The 18,349-nt window shown below is 56.8% G+C and overlaps 1 protein-coding gene across 1 annotated transcript; it reads right to left on the reverse strand.

Moving 5' to 3' along the window:
* Positions 1–3,510: 3,510 nt before the first annotated feature.
* KCNN4 (potassium calcium-activated channel subfamily N member 4) lies at positions 3,511–17,101 on the reverse strand. The gene is made up of 9 exons (XM_047792514.1): positions 16,753–17,101; positions 13,935–14,030; positions 12,264–12,688; positions 9,322–9,457; positions 6,498–6,608; positions 6,231–6,349; positions 5,760–5,829; positions 4,338–4,505; positions 3,511–4,055 (listed from the first exon to the last, which is right to left on the reverse strand). Exons 1-8 carry the CDS (start codon positions 16,909–16,911, stop codon positions 4,341–4,343), a joined length of 1,281 nt encoding a protein of 426 aa, XP_047648470.1. The 5' UTR covers positions 16,912–17,101; the 3' UTR covers positions 3,511–4,055; positions 4,338–4,340.
* Between the last annotated feature and the right edge of the window lie 1,248 nt (positions 17,102–18,349).

Below are 18,349 nucleotides of genomic sequence, written 5' to 3' on the forward strand. Positions count from 1 at the left end.
CTGTGGGGGTATTAACCCCATCCTATAGTGGAGAAGAATGCGTACCTGGCTGGCACCAAGAAGCAGGTGCACACCAGGGCATGCAGCATGGTTCCTTGCAAAGTTCAAAGTTGGGCAAAAGGGTTCAAGATGGGAGGGACATGGGAGTTTTTAGGGGGATGGAAACTTCAAGCTTGAGCTGAGTGGTTGCTGCTTGGGTGAATGCATTTGTAAAAATCCATTGAGGCTTCTTTTAAAACTAGTGTCCTGGAGTTCCCATTGTGGCTCGGCAGTAATGAACTTGACTAGTATCCACGAGGATGTGGGTTTGATCCCTGGCTTTGCTCAGTAGGTTAAGGATCCAGCATTGTCATGAGCTGTGGTGTAGGTCACAGACGCAGCTTGAATCCTGTTGCCTCGCCTGGGGCGTAGGCCAGCAACTGCAGTTCCGATTCTACCTCTAGCCAGGGAGCTTCCATATGCCACACCTGCGGCCCTGAAAAGCAAAATAATAAAAATAAGAGTGTCCTTTGGAGTTCCTGTTGTGGCTCAGTGGGTTACGAACCTGACTAGTATCCATGAGGTTGGGGGTTCCCTCTCTGGTCTCCATCAGTGGGTTAAGGATCCAGCCGTGAGCTGTGACGTAGGCCGCAGATGCAGCTTGGGTCTGGCATTGCTGCAGCTCCGATTTCACTGCTAGCCTGGGAACTTCCATATGCTTCAGGTGTGACCCTAAAAAGACAATAAATAAATAAGTAAATCAAATAGGTGTCCTCAATGTAAAACCTCAGTAAGAGAAAACATGAGCCAGGCCTCGGAGTTCGACTCTGGCGGAAGGGCAGATGGCGACCGTCGAAGGGTTTTGTGCAAGGGAAGGACTCAGTCATGTCTGGGACCATTAGAGGGTGGGCAGTGGCCCCAGCTCCTGACTGGCTCTCTTACTGTGCTAAGCCCCCAGCCCTCTCTGGACCCACTTTTCCCCACCCAGGCCTCTCGGGGTGGAGCCAGAGCCAAAGTAGGAGGGGCAAGTTGCCCAAAGGGGCAAGTGAGCGGCAGCCCCTCAAAGGCAGAGCCCTCTGGCTCATGCCTGCAGCCTGCCCCTGGGGCAGGGCCTTCAGGAGGTGCTGGTCCTGTGAGGGGAGAGCAGAGACTGCTGGAAGGGGGCGTCCAGACCCACACCCCACAGTGGAAGGTGGGGGCAGGGAGTCTGGGGCAGATCCAAGAGAATTCAGAATAGGAGCTCTCAGCTCTGCCCTGAGCTTCTCAGTCAAAAGCCCCTTGTAGCCAGTTTCTACCTCATCTCAACAGAAACCAACACGTGGTAGAAGGTGAGGAGCTTCTTGCCACTCTGGGTATCTGTGTGTCCATTCAGGGATAAGCACTGAGGCATGACATAGGCCAGGCCCTTGACGTTGAAGACACAATAGAGAACAAAAATGAAAATAGTATCATGACCTCTCAGTGTCTGAAGGCGCTGGTTGGCTCAGTGCTGGGGCTTCAGAGCCAGGCTGCCCGGGTCCAATCCCAGCTCCCTCATCTCTTTGCCATGGCTCTGGACAGGTTTCTTAATCCCTTGGTGCCCCAGTTTCCTCAACTCTAAAGCGGGACCAGTAATACACACTTTGTCTCCTTTTGTAGAGATTTTGTGAGATCATTTACATAAAGGACTTGGTGTGAGGCTTGGTGCAATAAATACTGTCATTGGGATAGAGACAGGTTCTCGGAGCTATGGAAGCTTCCGAGAGAGCTTCCTGGAGGAGGGGATGTCTAAGCTGAGGCCCAAAAGAGGAGCAGGAAGGAGTTTGCCAGCTGAGATGGAGCAGAGCTAGGAAGGGGTGGTTCTGGTGGAATGAGGCTGGGCGGGGATCTGGCAGCACTGAGGAGGGCTTGCTGCCGGCAGAGGGTGTTGGAAAGGTCTTTGGAGGTCCGTCTAGTCGTCTAGTCCTCATTTCCTCTGTTCCCCAGGTGGGCGGACCTCCAGAGGGAGGGCAGCCTGTGGCAGTGGGTGGTGCAAGCCCCAGTTTAGCTCTTGGCCCAGGGCAGAGGGGTGAGGCTGCTGCGGACATCCAAAGATAGCTTCGCAGAGAAAATGACTCGCAGCCTGGGCTTCCCCGCAAATCAAGGAAGTGGGGATGAATCAGCCTCTCAAAGTGGAAGGACAAGGCGTGGGACGTGAGACCCAGGTTTGAAGTCCAAGGCCGTTCTGCCTCTGGCTCAGCAGGGGGATGAGCTGGTGTGTATCCAGGCCCTGCAGGTGGGATTCCAAACTTCGAGGCCCCGGCTCCTCTTGAAACCTCAGCTTCTGCATCTGTACAATGGGGTGGGGTGGGGTGATTTATACAACAGGAGCCTCAAGCTGGGCAGGCAGTAGGAGCTCCGTGGCGGCCCCTCTCTCTTCTTCTGTCCGAGTCCTAGCAGATACGAAACAAGTATGTGGGATGGTTGGGGTTCCTGTTAGTCTCCTGACCCGGTGAGTTGTCATCTAGGTTCTGGTGGGATATGAGTAGAGGGAAAAGGGCAGCAGAAAAAAAGAACAAGGGCAGGAGTTCCCATTGTGGCACAGCAGACACAAATCCCATTAGTAACCGTGAGGATGCTGGTTCACTCCCTGGCTTTGCTCAGTGGGTTAAAGATCTGGCATTGCCGTGAGCTGTGGTGTAGGTCGCAGACTTGGCTCGGATCCTGCCAGTTGCTGTGGTTGCGGTGGAGGCCGGCAGCTGTAGCTCCGATTTGACCGCTAGCCTGGGAACTTCCATATGCCATGGGTGCGGTCCTAAAAAGCAAAAAGAAAAAGAAGGAAAGAAAGAAAGAAAAAGGGCAGCTGCACTTCGTGTCTGCAAATCAGTGGCATCAATAAAAATGATTAAGAGGAGTTCCTGTCACGGTGCAGTGGTTAACGAATCCGACTAGGAACCATGAGGTTGCGGGTTCGATCCCTGGCCTTGCTCAGTGGGTTAATGATCTGGCGTTGCTGTGAGCTGTGGTGTAGGTTGCAGATGTGGCTCGGATCCCGCGTTGCTGTGGCTCTGGCGTAGGCCAGTGGCTACAGCTCCAATTAGACCCCTAGCCTGGGAACCTCCATATGCCGTGAGAGCGGCCCAAGAAATGGCAAAAAGACCAAAAAAAAAAAAAAGAAAAAAAGATTAAGAATCTCAGGTCCTCTGTGCCACTCCCTGTTTTAATCTTCACAGCAGTTCCTTGGGGAGGTGGTCCCTTCTTCCAAGTGAGGTAAAATGTTCGGAAAGGTGAAGCCACTTGCCCGAGGTCACACAGCAGAGTCAGGATTTGGACCCTAATCTGCCAGAATTTGGAGTCCTTGCTCTTAGCCTCAGATCGGGGGTGGGGGGCAGGGGGCGCGGGGTTGTGGGGGAAGCAGATGTTGAGGCCTCCGCAGCCTACAGACCTGGGAGGGAACTTCTGGGAGGCCTGTTTTATAGATGGGGAAACAGGTTCCCAGACAGGACAAGGGTCTTGCGCTGGTTGGCCTGCCTGTTTGGAGTGTGGATGTGCTTAGAAAGAAACAGCAACTTCTATCTTCGTTTAGCATTTATTACAAAGTCTAAGAGCCGACAAGGTAATTCTGTGCAGCTCTGGAGAAATGGTGTCCTCCTCACTCTCCCACCAGGGGGCGCTGCGTCCCGCCTCCTCCCAGCCTCAGGCCTGGCTCCTTCAGCTCTGCTGGCCAGCGGGGCACTGAGGCAGCCCAGAATCCTGGACTCTTGGCCCCCACTTCCTTTCTCCTCCTCTGGGACCCAGCAGTCCCAGCCTCCAGGCACTCCCACGTCTACCTGAAAGCTAGTGGTCGTCGTTAGCAGCAGAGTGAGGATGTTTTTGTCCAGGGTATGGGGGTACTGGTGACCGTTTTCCTACTTGGGGCCTCCGTGGCCAGTGGACCTCAGCCTCCTCCTTCAGCCAGTGTCCCCTCCAGCAGCCATCAGCGAGTCAACCCACCTCCAGGTGGGGCCCTCTCGGTCCTCACACTTGTGCTTTGTGCGTGGGGCTGGGTCAGGAGTAGCAGGGAGAGTGTCCTTGACCTCAGTCCTGGGGAAGGTAGCTTGGTTCTTCCTCCACAGGTCCTGCAGAGACAGAGATGGATAAACAGGCAGGCCTAACACCAGAGGAAGAGACAGAGACCAAGCAAAGAGGGAAAGGGCGCTGGGGGTCGGCGAAGGGGGGATGTACTGCTGGCTGCCCTCGCTGTCGGTCCAGCCCCAAACCTGTGGTCCTTTTGTCCCGACGGAGCCAGAGCAGAAGAAAAAGCATGGCCTCGCCTCTTGGCCATCCCTCCCTCACCCCCTCAGCGGCATGGGTGAGGCTCCCTCCCGGAAGCTCTCCTGCCCAAGTCCCAGCCTGCTCACCAGCTACGTGGCCTCTTGGCTCGGTTCTAGAAGCTGCCGTGGCCCCAGGGCAGCGCCAAGCAGCTCGGTCAGGGTGTCCAGCTTCCCTGCCAGTGCATCGATCCGCTTCTCCAGGGCCTGGTGTGAGCTGCTCAGACCCAGCTGCAGGTCACACAGGATCATGTGCATCTGGGCAGAGAGAGGGTTGGAGGGATCGGGGAACTGGAGTAGACTGTCTCCCTGCCCGTGGGGTAGGGGGCGAGGCAGCACAGCCAGCATTTCCTGAGTTCCGCAGGCCCTCAAGGAATATCCTCAACAATGACGGTGGCCATTTGTCGACCACCTGCCATGGCTCATCGAATTGGCCAGGTGCCTTTCATGTGCAGTTAAAAGTGTGGGGAGGGAGAATCCTGTTCCCATTTTTAACAGCTGAGAACCCATGCCTGCAGCAGTTCAGTGAGGTGCCCAAGGCAGCACCTGGACTGGGGAGGCCCTAGAACGTAGTAGGTGCTCATTTAAATCTTTGTGGGCTTGGCAACCCTGCCCCCACCGACTTCAAAATCCACATGGCCCTTTCTCTGCCTCCTTGGGCTCACATTCACAGCTTCATCCTTGAGTGTGAGATCTTTCTATGAGAACTCTTGACTTCCTTATTGGGGCTAGATGGATAATCTTGGAGATCACGACCTGCCAGTTCTGGCAGATCTAGGCCACCACCTCCTCGTGGAGACCTGCTGTGAATTTAGGGGCCGGTATTTGTGACTGTGTTTACCATGGCATTGGTGCCAAGGGCCACTGTTTGAATTGTCTCGGGCTAATGAGAAAAAAGCAAAGGTGACCGGATAAGCAAGGGCCCCCAGGGAGCCAAGCTGGGGTGGGGGTGTGATGTCACAGGCCCCAACGCTTTGGAATTAAGTGGTCCCAGCAGGAGGGGCAAGCTGAGTCACCCCTTGGCCAGGCAGGCCTGCTCAGTGTGGGAGTACCCTGGGGCGCCCTGAGCCCCCTCTTCCCAGTAATAGCAGCACAGATTGAGTTTTCCTGAAACAATGTCACTGGTTAGCGTCAGTGCTGTTAATTTGCTTTTTATTGCTTTGCCCTTTATGTTTGAACTTGGTTTGTCAATTTGCTTTGGTTTTATTGTTGTATAAGAGTCATTGTTGAAAGGAATTTTATATCCGTCCCCATGTAAGTAATCTGACAAAGAAAATAATGTAACATCAAACACTGGAGCTCTTTGTGCAGGTTCTTTTTAAAAGTTTCAAAGGGAGCTGCACCTTACACGAGAAACTCTGTGGCATCATTCACTCATTCATTCGTTCCACCACAGACCTTTATGCGTGGGCCAGCGTCCCCTCATTTCCCTCCCCCCCGACCCCCCGGCTCTCCTTACCTGCCGCCCCCAGCCTCCCTCTCCTTCCAGGGCCCTTCCCGGGCTCCGCGTACCTTGGAAATGTCCACCATGGAGTTCACCTGCTCCCGCAGCTTTCTGTGCTTCAGCCGCACCTGGCGGAACCTGTGGGCCAAAGAGCTGGAGGTCGGAAGCGGCCCCCGCTGAGGATGGGACGCGGGCGGGGAGAGGCGCAGAGACGCGGGACAGAGGGAGAAGTGGCCGGAGGACTGAAGGCCAGGAGGCGGTGGCTGCACCTGAGCCCCCGTCCCCCGGGAGGGGGTCTCCAGACTCGCAGACACGCCGAAAAGGGCCCGTCGCGCGCACACAGTGCACACCGCGCGCACCTGGTGAGGTCTGGAGGGTGTCCGTTCAGTGGGACCGCGCGTGGGCGTCCTGACTCGGGCACGAGTTCATGGTCACCCTCCCTCTCACACACACGCACGCCACGCAGAGAGGAAAACCCGGACAGGGTGCCCACGGCGTGCACGCGCACACGGCGTGCACGCGCACACAGAGGCCCTCACGTGTTGATGGCCGCCAGCAGCCTGCGCTGGTGCCTGCGGGCCGCTCCGGAGTCCTTCCTACGCGTGTGTTTGTAGAACATCCACGACTCTTGCAGCACGCGGGCAGCCGACTCCTTCATCTGGGGTGGGTGGCACAGTGTTCATGGAGATGGACCCCTGGGGCTCTGGGAGGAGGGGCCTGGCTTCTGGGTCTGAGGGAGGAGGGGCTGGGCTGGGGCTCCTGGGGCTGAGGGAGGGCATGCTCCGGTGGCGGAGGCCCATCCTCACCTCTTTGGCATACTGGATGTCCATCATGAAGTTGTGCACGTGCTTCTCTGCCTTATTAAACTCCAGCTTCCGGGCCACCACGGCCACCAGTAGAGCTGTGCAGCAGACCCCCTGTGGGCACAGTAGGCACTAGGGCACAAAAGCTGTGGGGCTCTGAGGGCCAGCCATGTGCCACCAGCTCACTCTCTCCTTGGGCCCTCCCAATAGCCACAGACGGCAGGCACTGCCACCCCTAGTTGACAGATAAGTGAGCAGGCTCAGAGAGAACCAGGGACCCACCACTCCTATAGGCGGAGCTGGGATCAGAAAGTCACTCGCCGAGTCCAATCCAACTCGGGCACGGTATTTATACCCTCACAATGTCCTCTTTTGTTCAGGGTATGATTGCAGATGGAAGAAAAGGGCTGGGGCAAGGGCACACCTCAGGCTCCTGCAGCATCCCTTCCTCCTCCTGCCCAGTCGGCCCTCAGGTCACCGAGAAGGTCGTCCCCCGCCCCCTCCCCCCACTCAGCTCCGGCCAAATCCTCTCCCTCCTGGAAAATCTCCAGCCTCACCCCGCGCTGACCCTCATGAACCTGACCTCCTCACTCCAGTCTCCCTCTGGGCTCCCACTGCCCCGTACTTAGCCCAGGTTTCAAGACCTTCCAAGGTCTAGGCCTCACTCTGAGCAGCCTCCCTCCCAGGCCCCTGGGCCCTCACCTGCCTGAGCACCTAGGTCAGCTCTCCTTCTTCTCCCTTCCTTCCTCAAGGCCTTTGATCCTTGGAGGCCCGTCAAATCCCAGCTGCCCTGAAGCACCTGCTCCCTCTCCCTCGGGTTAGAATGAGTCTTCTGAAGCCTTGCCCCACCTGACATGTTTCAACTCCTGGTCACTCAGAACAGTTTACTAGCTACAGACTGTGGCTTGGGTTCCAAGCCCAGCCCTGAGCAAATTATCTAATCTCTGCGGCTGAGTTTCTTATCTGTAAAATGGGCACGACCTCACAGCATTACCCTGAGGATTCCAAGCGTTCTTAGAACAGAGGCCGGCACAGAGTGTGTGCCCAATGCAAGCCAGCCATTGTTATTCCATTGTGCCATGGAACCTCTGGGCCGGGGTGGCGGGGGGCAGGTTGCAGGCTCTAGTGCCAATCGTCTTCTTGGTCTTTGTTTCAGTTTCTCCCTTTGTCAAATGAGGGAGGAGGTCCCAGGCAGCCCTGAAGTTCCCCCCCGCAACCCTTTGGTTGAGTCTCTGCCCCTCTTTCCTAGTTGCAGAGGCTCAATGGCGTGGGGGAGGGGGGTGCATGGCACATTTCCCTGCCGCCCTCTGCATTACCTCTGGACCCAGGGCTGCGGGATTCAGCTTAAGGGCTGGGGGCTGGCTGCTTGAGTCCTTGAGGGTGAGGGGAGCCAGCGCTCATGGGGAGGTGAAGGCCAAGGAATGGGGTGCTGGGTCCTAGAGGGGGATAGGGGCTGGGTAGGGGGGAAACTGGAGGCCAGGGTCTATGAAGGAAAGGGGGTGGGAATTCCTATTGTGGCTCAATGATAATGAACCTGACTCATATCCATGAGAACATGGTGGGTTCAATCCCTGGCCCTGCTCAGTGGGTTAAGGATCCGGCATTGCTGTGAGTGGTGGCGTAGGTTGAAGATGAGGCTCAGATCCCGCGTGGCTGTGGCTGTGGCTGTAGTGTAGGCTGGCAGCTGCAGCTCCAATTTGACTTCTAGCCTGGGAACCTCCATATGCTGCAGGTGTGGCCCTAAAAAGCAAAAAAAAAAAGGAAGGAAGGAAGAAAAAAAGGAAAAGGGGATGGATTCTAGATTCAGGAGGAGGTCAACTCTGGGGAGGAGGCTTGAGCCTGGGCTTGCAGAGCCTCTGCCTCATCCTTGAAGGCACAGGAGCTGAAGGAGGGGCAGCTGGATCCTTGGAAAAAGTTACAATAACAGCCTCCCCATCACCACCTCCTGGCCCATTTACTGAGCATTTCCTATGTGCTTGAGACCCTTTAGTCTCAGATTAAGTCATGGTTTAATTTATTTAGTCTTCTCAGGGAGCCCCCCCACCTCCCCTTTGGTCTTTTTAGGGCCATACCTACAGAGGTCCCCAGGCTAGGAGTCGAATTGGAGCTGTAGCCACTGGCCTATACCACAGCCACAGCAACGCCAGATCCAAGCCACATCTGCAACCTACACCACAGCTCGTGGCAATGCCGGATCCTTAACCCAGTGAGCGAGGCCAGGGATTAAACCTTCGTCCTCATGGATACTAGTCAGATTTGTTACCGCTGAGCCACAATGGGAACTCCCGCATCCCCATTTTATAGATGAGGAAACTGAGGCCTGGAAAGAGTATATCGCCGACTCCCAGCTAGGACCTTGCAAAAGCAGGATTTGAACCTGGGCAGCCTGATCCCCCAGGCATGCTCTTGATGTCTAGACTCAGTAGCCTTAATGGAGGCTAGGAGACTGGATTCCTGGGTCCTTGGAGGAGCCTAGAGCTGGAAAGCCAGGTGCCTGAGTCCTAGATGATGGAGAGGATAAAGCGGGAAGAGGGCCTTGGTTTGGGGAGGAAATGGACTGGGAAGTCAGAGGTCTTGTTTCTGGGGAGGATGAGGGCTGGGGTTCTAGGTCAGGAGAGAGCAAGGATTTTAGGGGATGGACTCTTGGTTTTCCAAAGGAAATGAGCCTAGTGTCTGTATCCTGGACAGGGAATGGGGCTGTGGGGGTCCAGACACCCACGTTTCCTAGGGGTATCCCTGAGTTGCTCTGTTGGCTCTGTGGCTTCCTGGGGCCCAGGGGACGAGCAGCATGGGACAAAGATAGGGCCCCAGAGAGGGCTCTACTCACCATGACCCCAGTGCAGAGGCAGACAATCTTGCCCCACGTGGTACCCGGCACCACGTCCCCGTAGCCGATGGTCAGGAATGTGATGGGGATCAGCCACAGTGTGTCTGAAAGGTGCCCAGTGGCATTAACGGTCTGCCTGTGGGGAAGGGTGGGTTAGTTTTGAGGTTCCCACGATGTGTGATACCCTCCTTCCTAACACACACCCATAGTTCCAAGAAGCACTCAGAGAAAACGCCAGTAAGTTCTGGGCTTTGGAGAGCCTGCCTGGCCTCCTCTTTGCTGTGTGACCTGGGCAAGATGCTCAGCCACTCTGGGCTGTGGGATTTGAACCTGGATCTGGCCAATTCCAAAGCCCATTTGGTTTCAGCTAGGCTTCCAGGGCTGCTGCATTCAGAGCATGTGGTTGAGGGGGCAGAAATCCAGCCCGAAGTCCAGCTTGTCAAGATCCTGACCAGGGTCAGGGGGCTGCATCTACCCGGAGGAAGGGGCGCCTTTTTCTAATTTGCCAAAGATGCTGTTGGGTCTGGAGATGGCCTTATCAGGACTAAAATGGTGGGACTCTAAAAAGGCTTGATGGAGTTCCCCTGGTGGCACAGCAGGTTAAAGATCTGGCGTTGTCACTGCTGTGGTACGGGTTTGATCTCTGCCCCGGGAACTTCCCCATGCCATGGACATGACCAAAAAAGAAAAGAGGGAGTTCCCGTCGTGGCTCAGCGGAAACGAATCTGACTAGTATCCATGAGGGTGCAGGTTTGATCCCTGGCCTTCCTCAGTGCGTTAGGATCTGGCATTGCCGTGAGCTGCGGTGTAGGTCGCAGGTGCAGCTCGGATCTGGCGTTGCTCTGGATGTGGCGTAGGCCGGAGGCTACAGCTCCAATACTGACCCCTAGCCTGGGAACCTCCATATGCTGTAGGAGTAGCCCTAAAAAGACAAAAAAGAAAAAGAAAGAAAAGAAAAGAAAAGAAAAAGGCTTGGCGGGACTCTGCCTCTCTTCCCCTCAGTTCAGAGAAGGGGACATTTAGGTCCAGCCATGGCAGGGACTGACAATTGGGACTTGTTAGGCCAAAGCAAGGAAGGTATTCACCAGGGCCCCAGATACCTCAAACCCACTGAATCAGTGTCTGGAGGTGGGCACTGAGACTGCACCATTAAGCCCCGTCCCCTTCATCCCAAAGTTCATTCCAGTTTGAAGACTTATGCCTTCAGATTTAGAAATTTGGCTCCCTCCCCATCCTCCCATTTTTCAGATGAGAAAATTGGTGGAAGGATCATTTACTGATCCTGATCGATTTCCCAACTGAGAAAAACTGAGATCCTCTGAGAAGAATGAATTTAAAATCATGAAAGATTAGGGCTGCCAGGGAGACTTTCAGGATGGTGGAATTGATACCCATTTTACAGATTTGGAAATTTAGGCTCAGAGAGGAGGGATCTAGGGCCAGATCTTCTCATTCTCCACCTCCCCTCAATCCTTTGCCAGGAGTTCCCATCGTGGCGCAGTGGTTAACGAATCCGACTAGGAACCATGAGGTTGCAGGTTTGGTCCCTAGCCTTGCTCAGTGGGTTAAGGATCCGGCCGTGAGCTGTGGTGTAGGTCGCAGACGTGGCTCGGCTCCCGCGTTGCTGTGGCTCTGGCGTAGGCCAGTGGCTACAGCTCCGATTGGACCCCTAGCCTGGGAACCTCCATATGCCGCAGGAGCAGCCCAAAGAAATAGCAAAAAGCCAAAAAAAAAAAAAAAAAGAAAGAAAAAAGACTTCAGCAGCTTGGGTCCCTGGGAAGGTTCGGGTTCGATCCCTGGCCCCTGGCACAGTGCGTTAAAGGATATGGTGTTGTTGCATCTGTGGTGTAGGTTGCAGCTGTGGCTAAGATTCAGTCCCTGGCCTGGGAACTTCCATATGCTGAGTGTGTGGTCATTAAAAAAAAAAAAAAAAAAAAAAAAAGAGGGGTTCCTTGTGGCTCAGTGAGCTAAGAATCCAACTAGTATCCATGGAGATGTGGGTTTGATCCCTGACCTCACTTAATGGGTTAAAGGATCTGGCATTGCTTGAGCTGCAGTGTAGGTCACAGACTTGGCTCAGATCTGGCGTGGCTGTGGCTGTGGCTGTGGTGTAGGCTGGCAGCTGCAGCTCCAGTTCAGCCCTAGCCTGGGAACTTCCATGTGCTGTGGGTGTGGCTCTAAAAAGACAGGAAAAAAAAAAAAAATCCTTTCCAGATGTACTAAATCAAAGATTCTCAAACTTGAGCCAGCATCAGAATTAACTGTTAAAACACATTGCTGGGCCCTGCCCACCAGAGTTTAGGTTTCCTTAGATCCAGGTGGGGCCTGAGAATTTGGATTTGCAACCGGTTCCCAGGTGATGCTGCTGGTCCCGGAACCACACTTAAAGAACCACTGGCTAAGATTGCCCCCAATTTCTTTTATCTGCAAGATAAACGGAGGCCTTGAAAGTGTACACACCCAGCATCAGGTCAGAGTCCAGCAGGCAGCCTGCAATTTGGTACCAATCTCCTGTAGGAAGTTCCCTTACAGAGCAGCCCCAGGGTCCCCGGGAGCACTTAGGAGGCATCCCTGCTAATTTGGGAAAGATGTCCGGTTCCTCCAAAACAGATGCAACCCTTGGCCAGGCCCCAGGGTTTGGAAACTGAACAGATGCCTGGAAACCTGAGGCAGGAGAGATTTGGAAGCAGGAAGGGCAGGGCTTCCTGAGGTGGGTGTGTGTCTGGAGACTGGAGGCTGCAAGTGGAGGAAAGGTTTGGGGGCAAAGGCTTTGATGCTGGCCTGTGGCTTCCTCCCACCCCAGTGGGTTAGAGTGTGGACAAATAGCTTTCTCCACGGCTTGGTCCCAGAGAGTCCCAACCTGCACCACCGGACAGGGTGACCCGTGGTTGTAAGTGGCCCCTCCAGATGCTCCCTCACTCCCCACCCCCCAGCACCCTCACCTCTCGGCCACCGACAGCACCCAGGCAGTGGTGAGCCAGAGACCAAGCGTGAGGCAGAGCAGCAGGCGGCCGGGGTGCGTGTTCATGTACAACTTGGCCACGAACCAGTGGCGGAAGCGGACCTGGTTGAGCGCGCCGATGCTGCGGTAGGAGACGTTGAGCAGGACGCCGCTGCGCAGGAGCAGGGCGCGGGGCACCAGGTACAGGCGCAGCAGCATGGCCAGCGACAGCAGCGCCTCCCCCTGGTCCAGGAAGCCCGGCCAGGACTGCGCGGTTTGCAGGGGTCCCGAACCCTGAGCGCACGGCGGGCCCCGCACCGGCGCCGGGTGCAGCCCGCACACTGCCAGCTCCAGCACGATCTGCGCCGCCTGCCGCCCGGTCAGCGCCACGCGCCAGTCCCGGAGCCCGTGGTCTGTCATGAACAGCTGCGGGGAGGGGGATGGACGGAGAAGGGGGTGTCACACAGAGGTCAGGCGCGCGCTCCCCAGCCTGCGCGGGGAGATAAGGGGGGCGCGCCTGGGGAGATAAGGGGGGCGCGCCCGCCGGAGCCCCGAGAGAGGGGCCCGGGGCTGGGAAGGGTGGGGAGGGAGCAGGGCAGAACTGGAGGAAGACCTCTCCGCCTTCGCCCGCTGCCGCCGTCCTAGTTCCAGCCCACTTCCAGAACTTCCAGCCCAGTAATCCTTATTGAGCGCCTACTGTGTTCCCCGACATTGGTCTATCTATTGAGAATGCTGGTGAACAGAACAGAAGCCCTTGCCTCCCAGGAGCGTGGGGCCACATCCATGCAGCTGTGTCCTCCTCCTGTTTCTAGAGACACTGCAGTAATTGCCTTCATCCCATTAGCAATGACAGTAGTTAACCTTCACAGGACACTTTGGAGGTGCCAACCATCGCACTGTCCTCTTCACATGTGGTGACTCAGCGAATGCTTAGGAGACAGTGAGACTGAAAGTATTCTTACTCCCATTTCGTGGGTGCAGAAACTAAGGCCCAGGGCCCTCAGCTGCAGCTGCACAGCCGGGATACCAATCCAGGGCATTTAGCTCCTCTAGTGACTGCTATTAATGATAACGTGTACTCTGTCGCCAGCACCTTTCATGTGCCAGGCACTGCAAGGTGCATTACTACACATGGCCAATAGCTCCCTTTTTATATGAAAAGGGAGCAGGATCTGGGGATGTGGAGGATGGAACCAGGGGAGAAGGGCTGGAAAGTCATGAAATGGGAGGGGGATATGGGTGGGGAGGGCTCCTGAGTCTGGGGGATTATTGGCACAGAGGTGGGGAGCTCAGGAGTAGGGAAGGGCGTGTGGGTTCAAGGCTGGGATCTGGGGTTGCTTGGGACCAGAACAGGTGGGGACTCAGGGATGGAGGCGGGGACCTGGGAGGCTGCCTGGGGCAGGGTGGACAGAGGCCTGGGGCGGGAACCCTCAGCATCTCCAGGCGTGCAAGGTGAGACAGAGGGCAATAGGTGGAGGAGGGTCGGGGCTGCTCCGGGAGGCCCGGGAGGCCCGTCTGTCCGTGGTTCACCCCTCAGGGTGGATGAGGGTGTGGATGCATCTCAGGGTGGAGGAAGCTCATTACTCAGCCCAGGAGGTGGAAAGTGTGAGCTGACAGGGCGAGGCGGGGGCTGCGGGAGCAAGGAGGGGGCCAGGGGCGGGGCCTGCCTTACCTGGACCTCTCTGGCGTGAAAGGCCACAATAAGGCAAAGGAGCAAGAACGTGGAAATGCTGATCATGCATTTAACCAGGAACAGGTAGAGCGCCCACTGTTGGGAGGGAGAGAAAAAGCGGTGAGATCCTAGGTCTTCACCCGGTCAGTTCCCTCTACCTGCCTCCCAAACCAGCACTGCTTCTCAATCTCCAATTTCCTAGCCTCCTACCCCCACCGCCCCAGTCCAGTTCCTCCTGAGGCCTCAGGTCTGGCTGAGTCTCAAAAGCATCATCTGGTCCCCAGGGAGAATGTCTTCTTCCTTGCCATGGGGACAGCCCGGTGCCAGTGTTCACACTCCTCCCCAGCTCTTCTCCTCGGACCCCACCATGAGGGAGACCTTGAAACGCACTTTCCTTCTTAAGTCCCCCTGTACGGTTCGTGCCCCATCAAACATAGTACCTCAGTTGTGTGTGTATGTATTTGGGGGAGGGGTGTCTAGAATCAGACATTTAGCCTCTCAAGAGTGCCCCCCCTTCCCTTCCCACCCAGCTGGTCTCTGACCTGAGAAAGTAATTTCAAGCCCCCCCCCCCCCGCCCAGTTCCTGAGGAGTCTAGAAACTATCCTTCAATCCCCAAGGAACAAATGACATCCTCCCCTGCCCTCATCCAGGGGGCTGGGTCCCTGAGAACCTAGCGCCCACTCTGAGAGAGGCCCCCCAGTCCGGCCCTGTGTGTCTCCTCCCCCCTCCCCCCCACCTCCTGCCCTCTCTCCTGGATCTAAGCCCAGGGTAGGTCTGGCCGGAAGCACATGGCCTCCAGAAACCACGGGAAGTTTTTTTTCCCTCTTTGTGTGGCAGTACCTTAGAGGAATCTAAAGTTCTTGAGGGAGGGATTTAAAGGGAACTTGGACTGCTGGATTCCCTGGTGGGGAGGAGGGGTGTATTTCTGCCTGGGGGCTGGTGTCGGGGAAGGAGCTACCTGGGCTCCCACGCTGAGCCCAGTACCTGTTTCTCCTAAAAGGCTGCCAGCTCCCCTGGCCGGGCCAGGGCCTGGCCTCTGTGCAGGGGAAGAAGGCCAGTTTCCTGCCCCAGGGGGCCTTCCCCAGGGGGCCTGCCCCCCACCTCCCCGAACAATGGTGCTGTTGTCCCTAGCCCTCCCCCACCCCTTCATCCTTCTCTGGCTCCCGAGTTCCCCCATCTTTCTTGAGTTGGTCCCAACCCACACACCCCAGTAGACACAGCCCCCTCCCCACTCTGCGATCCACTGCTCTGGGGGTCCTCTTCCTCCACCTCCTCTTGCTCCCAGTCCCGGCCCCCTTTCCCTATGGCTGCCCCACTCTGCCTCTTACTGCATTGCTCTGTCTTTCTGGGTCTCTGCCTCCTCCTCCCCAGTATCTCCATCATGTTCCCCCTCATCCATGGGGTTTGGCACCTGCCTCTCTTCCAGCCCCTTCCCCCTGCTGAGCAGGTGTCTGGATCCCTGCAGAATGAGTTCATTAGATTACGAAGAGTGTGGGGAGGGATGTGGTGCTGTCAAGGCAGCCACAGAAAGGTGGCTGAGGAGGAATGTTCGGGTCATGTATTTCAACCCTCGCCCCAAGTTTCCACTTGGGAAAACTGAGGCTCAGGGAGCTACTGTAGATCCCAGAGATGCCCTGCTCGGAGCAGGAGCCTGGCTGGCAGTGGGAGGAAGGAAGCAATGGGAGGTGGGACCCCATGGCCCAGGAAAGACCCCTGTCCTTCCCCATCTGCCAGGGCTCCCGTCTCCTCCCCTCCCCTCCCCTGCTGGGCGGGATGCCGAACCGGGAGCGGCGGGTCGGGCCCAGCCATGCTTCCTGTTGGCATGGGCTTTGGTGGCCTGGCCACCCAGCCAGAGGAAGCCAGCCTGCCCTGATCCTCTGTGCAGCTCCTGGTCACTTCAGAGCTGCTTGCCTCTCCCACCCCCACGTCCAAGCCTGAACTCTGTGCTCCAAGAATCTCCCAACTCAGTCCTCAAATCGGTGTCCCCCCTCCACCAGCCCGGTTCCACGTCCCTTACCCCAGACAGACCTCAACCCCTCCTTTCCTGTTGAGCAATTCTGTCCCGTCCTCAAGCCGCCAGTTCTGACCCACGTCCTTCATCTGCCCCCGTCGCTGCCCAGACCGGGGCTGGAATGTGCTGGGAGCCTGCTCAGACCTGTCCCGGCCCCACCTGTCCTTTCCTTCCCCTCTCACACCATCCTCAAAGTCAGCCCCTCTTCCCACAAAGACGCCCTAAGCCGCTTTCCCCTTCAAACCCAGGAGCCCGGGCCCCCAGCCCCTCCTCCCGGGGGACCCCGCAGTCCAGGCTGTGATGAAGCTGCCTCTCCCTTATTTCCCAGACGGAACAGCCTGTAGATTCTGGGGGTGGGGGCTGAGCTTCTTAATGCCGGAGATGGGGGGGGGCTTGTTTTCCCACCCCCACCCCAGCCAGTTCTTTTCGTCTCTGCCCTCTGCCTCTGAGATACTGGGCAAATGCCAGAGTTCAGATAAGGACCAAGGAGCCACCGCCTACTGGAAGAAGTTAGTCTTTCTCCCCACCCTCCCTTCTCTAAACCTGGGGTTACCTCTCCCCTAATTTGATCAGCCACCCCCCGGCCTCCAGGGTTCCTGGATCTCCAACTGTCAAATTGCAGTACCTTCCAAGACTGACACTCTGTAACCCCTCTTCCCCTCCTTTTGCAGGAGCGCCCCCAATGTTCACCTCCCTGAGACCTAGGAGTCCCAGCCCCCAGCCTCCTCCTCTCTCAGATCCAAGATCCAGGCCCCCAGCCCCTCCTCCCTGAGACCCAGGAGTCCCAGCCCCCAGCCTGCACTCACCGAGCACCCCCCGAACCATAGCATCTCCGCGTGCAGGACCATGAGCCCGATGCCGATTCCCGCCAGTGCAACTGCCCAGCCAGCCAGATGCTTCTCCTGCTCCAGCAGGCGCTTTCGCCGCCGCAGGGCCCCTAGGCCCGGCACCAGCTCCCCGCCCATGGCCCCCAGGGTCTTGGGGCTCAGCCAGCTTCCTGCCCAGGGTCCCCCAGCTCGCAGCACGCAAAGGGCAGCCACTGTGGCTTACAGGTCCCCGGCCTGCTCTGCTCCCTTGCTCTGGGCTCTTGCTTTGAGGCACGGCAGAGCCTGTGCCCTCTGGGGGGTGGTGACTGCTGGGCAGGGCGGGGAGGTGCTCGGGAGGCCCCTGGGCTGAGGGAAGGCTCCCCAACCCCCCCTTCTCAGACTAAGGAGGGGCTGGGGTGTGTCTCGGGGCACAGCAAGGAAGAGGCGTGTGTCCACGTGGATTAAGAGGCACACTGACACACAATGGGCTTTGTCACACACAACGGTCTGCAGCGTGTAATACACACCTACACTCAGCCACACCCGGACACCACGCGACACTGGGTGATACACTCTCACACCCAGCATGGCCCGAGATGGAACCCAACACCCATGGGCACACAACACAACCTACACTGAGTGACTCACAACTCCCAACAAGCTCTAAAACCCACAGCCACACCCAGACACTACACACGTGGTGTGACACACTCTGGCACTTAGTGAGGCAGGCAGTGCCCAGTGTGGCACACACGGCCACGCAATATTGTCCACACACGGCCACAAACTTTGCAGTCAAAGTTGGCACAACATCCTCTGACACAAACAGTCCCACCCAGCTGCCACACACAGGATGATGCCCAGTTGTAGCTACGAAAACACAATATATGCAAGTGTTCCACAGACACACAGTCTATATTGACCTAGCAATATCCACATGCCACACACAGCATGTCCTTGTGAACGAGGCACTCATGACGCCCCAGACCTCACACACCTGTGCAAGGATACCCAACACGCGCAGACAGCTTTTATGGACACACGCACGGCAGACTCCACCCATCCAGCACAGAGGACCACACTGCCCTGCATCCTGGCCTTGGCCACTCAAGCACATACACTCACAGAGTGATTCGAAACACTCTCGGATTCACTCCGAGACACAATACACCCCCATGCACAGCGCCATTTGATAGAGTCAAAGGACAGAATGAATGGATGCAGGGGGGCCAGACCTATAAGTGCAGTGACTCATTCTGGTATAAGGCATTCTGGTGTATTTTGGTGCATCACAGAGGACACAGCAGGGCATGGTGCCCGGGGAGGGGGCAGGTGGCGCGGGGACTGGGCACAGGCGACATGGACCCCAATGCCCAAGAGCGACATTGCACAGAGTAAAACATGCACCATTGCCTTGGACTGACAACACCCCCACAAGATACACTCCAACAGGGGTGGCCCCACAAACAGCGTGTGCAGAGTAATACATGAAGAGACAGTCGGAGTTCCCGTCGTGGCGCAGTGGTTAACGAATCCGACTAGGAACCATGGGGTTGCGGGTTCGGTCCCTGCCCTTGCTCAGTGGGTTACCGATCCG

This window comes from Phacochoerus africanus, chromosome 8, assembly GCF_016906955.1.
Source record: "Phacochoerus africanus isolate WHEZ1 chromosome 8, ROS_Pafr_v1, whole genome shotgun sequence".
Taxonomy (NCBI): Eukaryota; Metazoa; Chordata; class Mammalia; order Artiodactyla; family Suidae; genus Phacochoerus; species Phacochoerus africanus.

What these genes read in the sequence shown, in the direction of transcription:
- KCNN4 (XM_047792514.1), bottom strand. Translation starts at nt 16,911, where the DNA reads ATGGGCGGGGAGCTGGTGCCGGGCCTAGGGGCCCTGCGGCGGCGAAAG. An exon ending in TTCACGCCAGAGAGGTCCAG is followed by an intron (nt 12,689 to 13,934) that starts GTAAGGCAGGCC and finishes CCCTCCCCGCAG; the next exon opens with CTGTTCATGACAGACCACGG. An exon ending in CCATGGTGGACATTTCCAAG is followed by an intron (nt 4,506 to 5,759) that starts GTACGCGGAGCC and finishes CTCTCTGCCCAG; the next exon opens with ATGCACATGATCCTGTGTGA.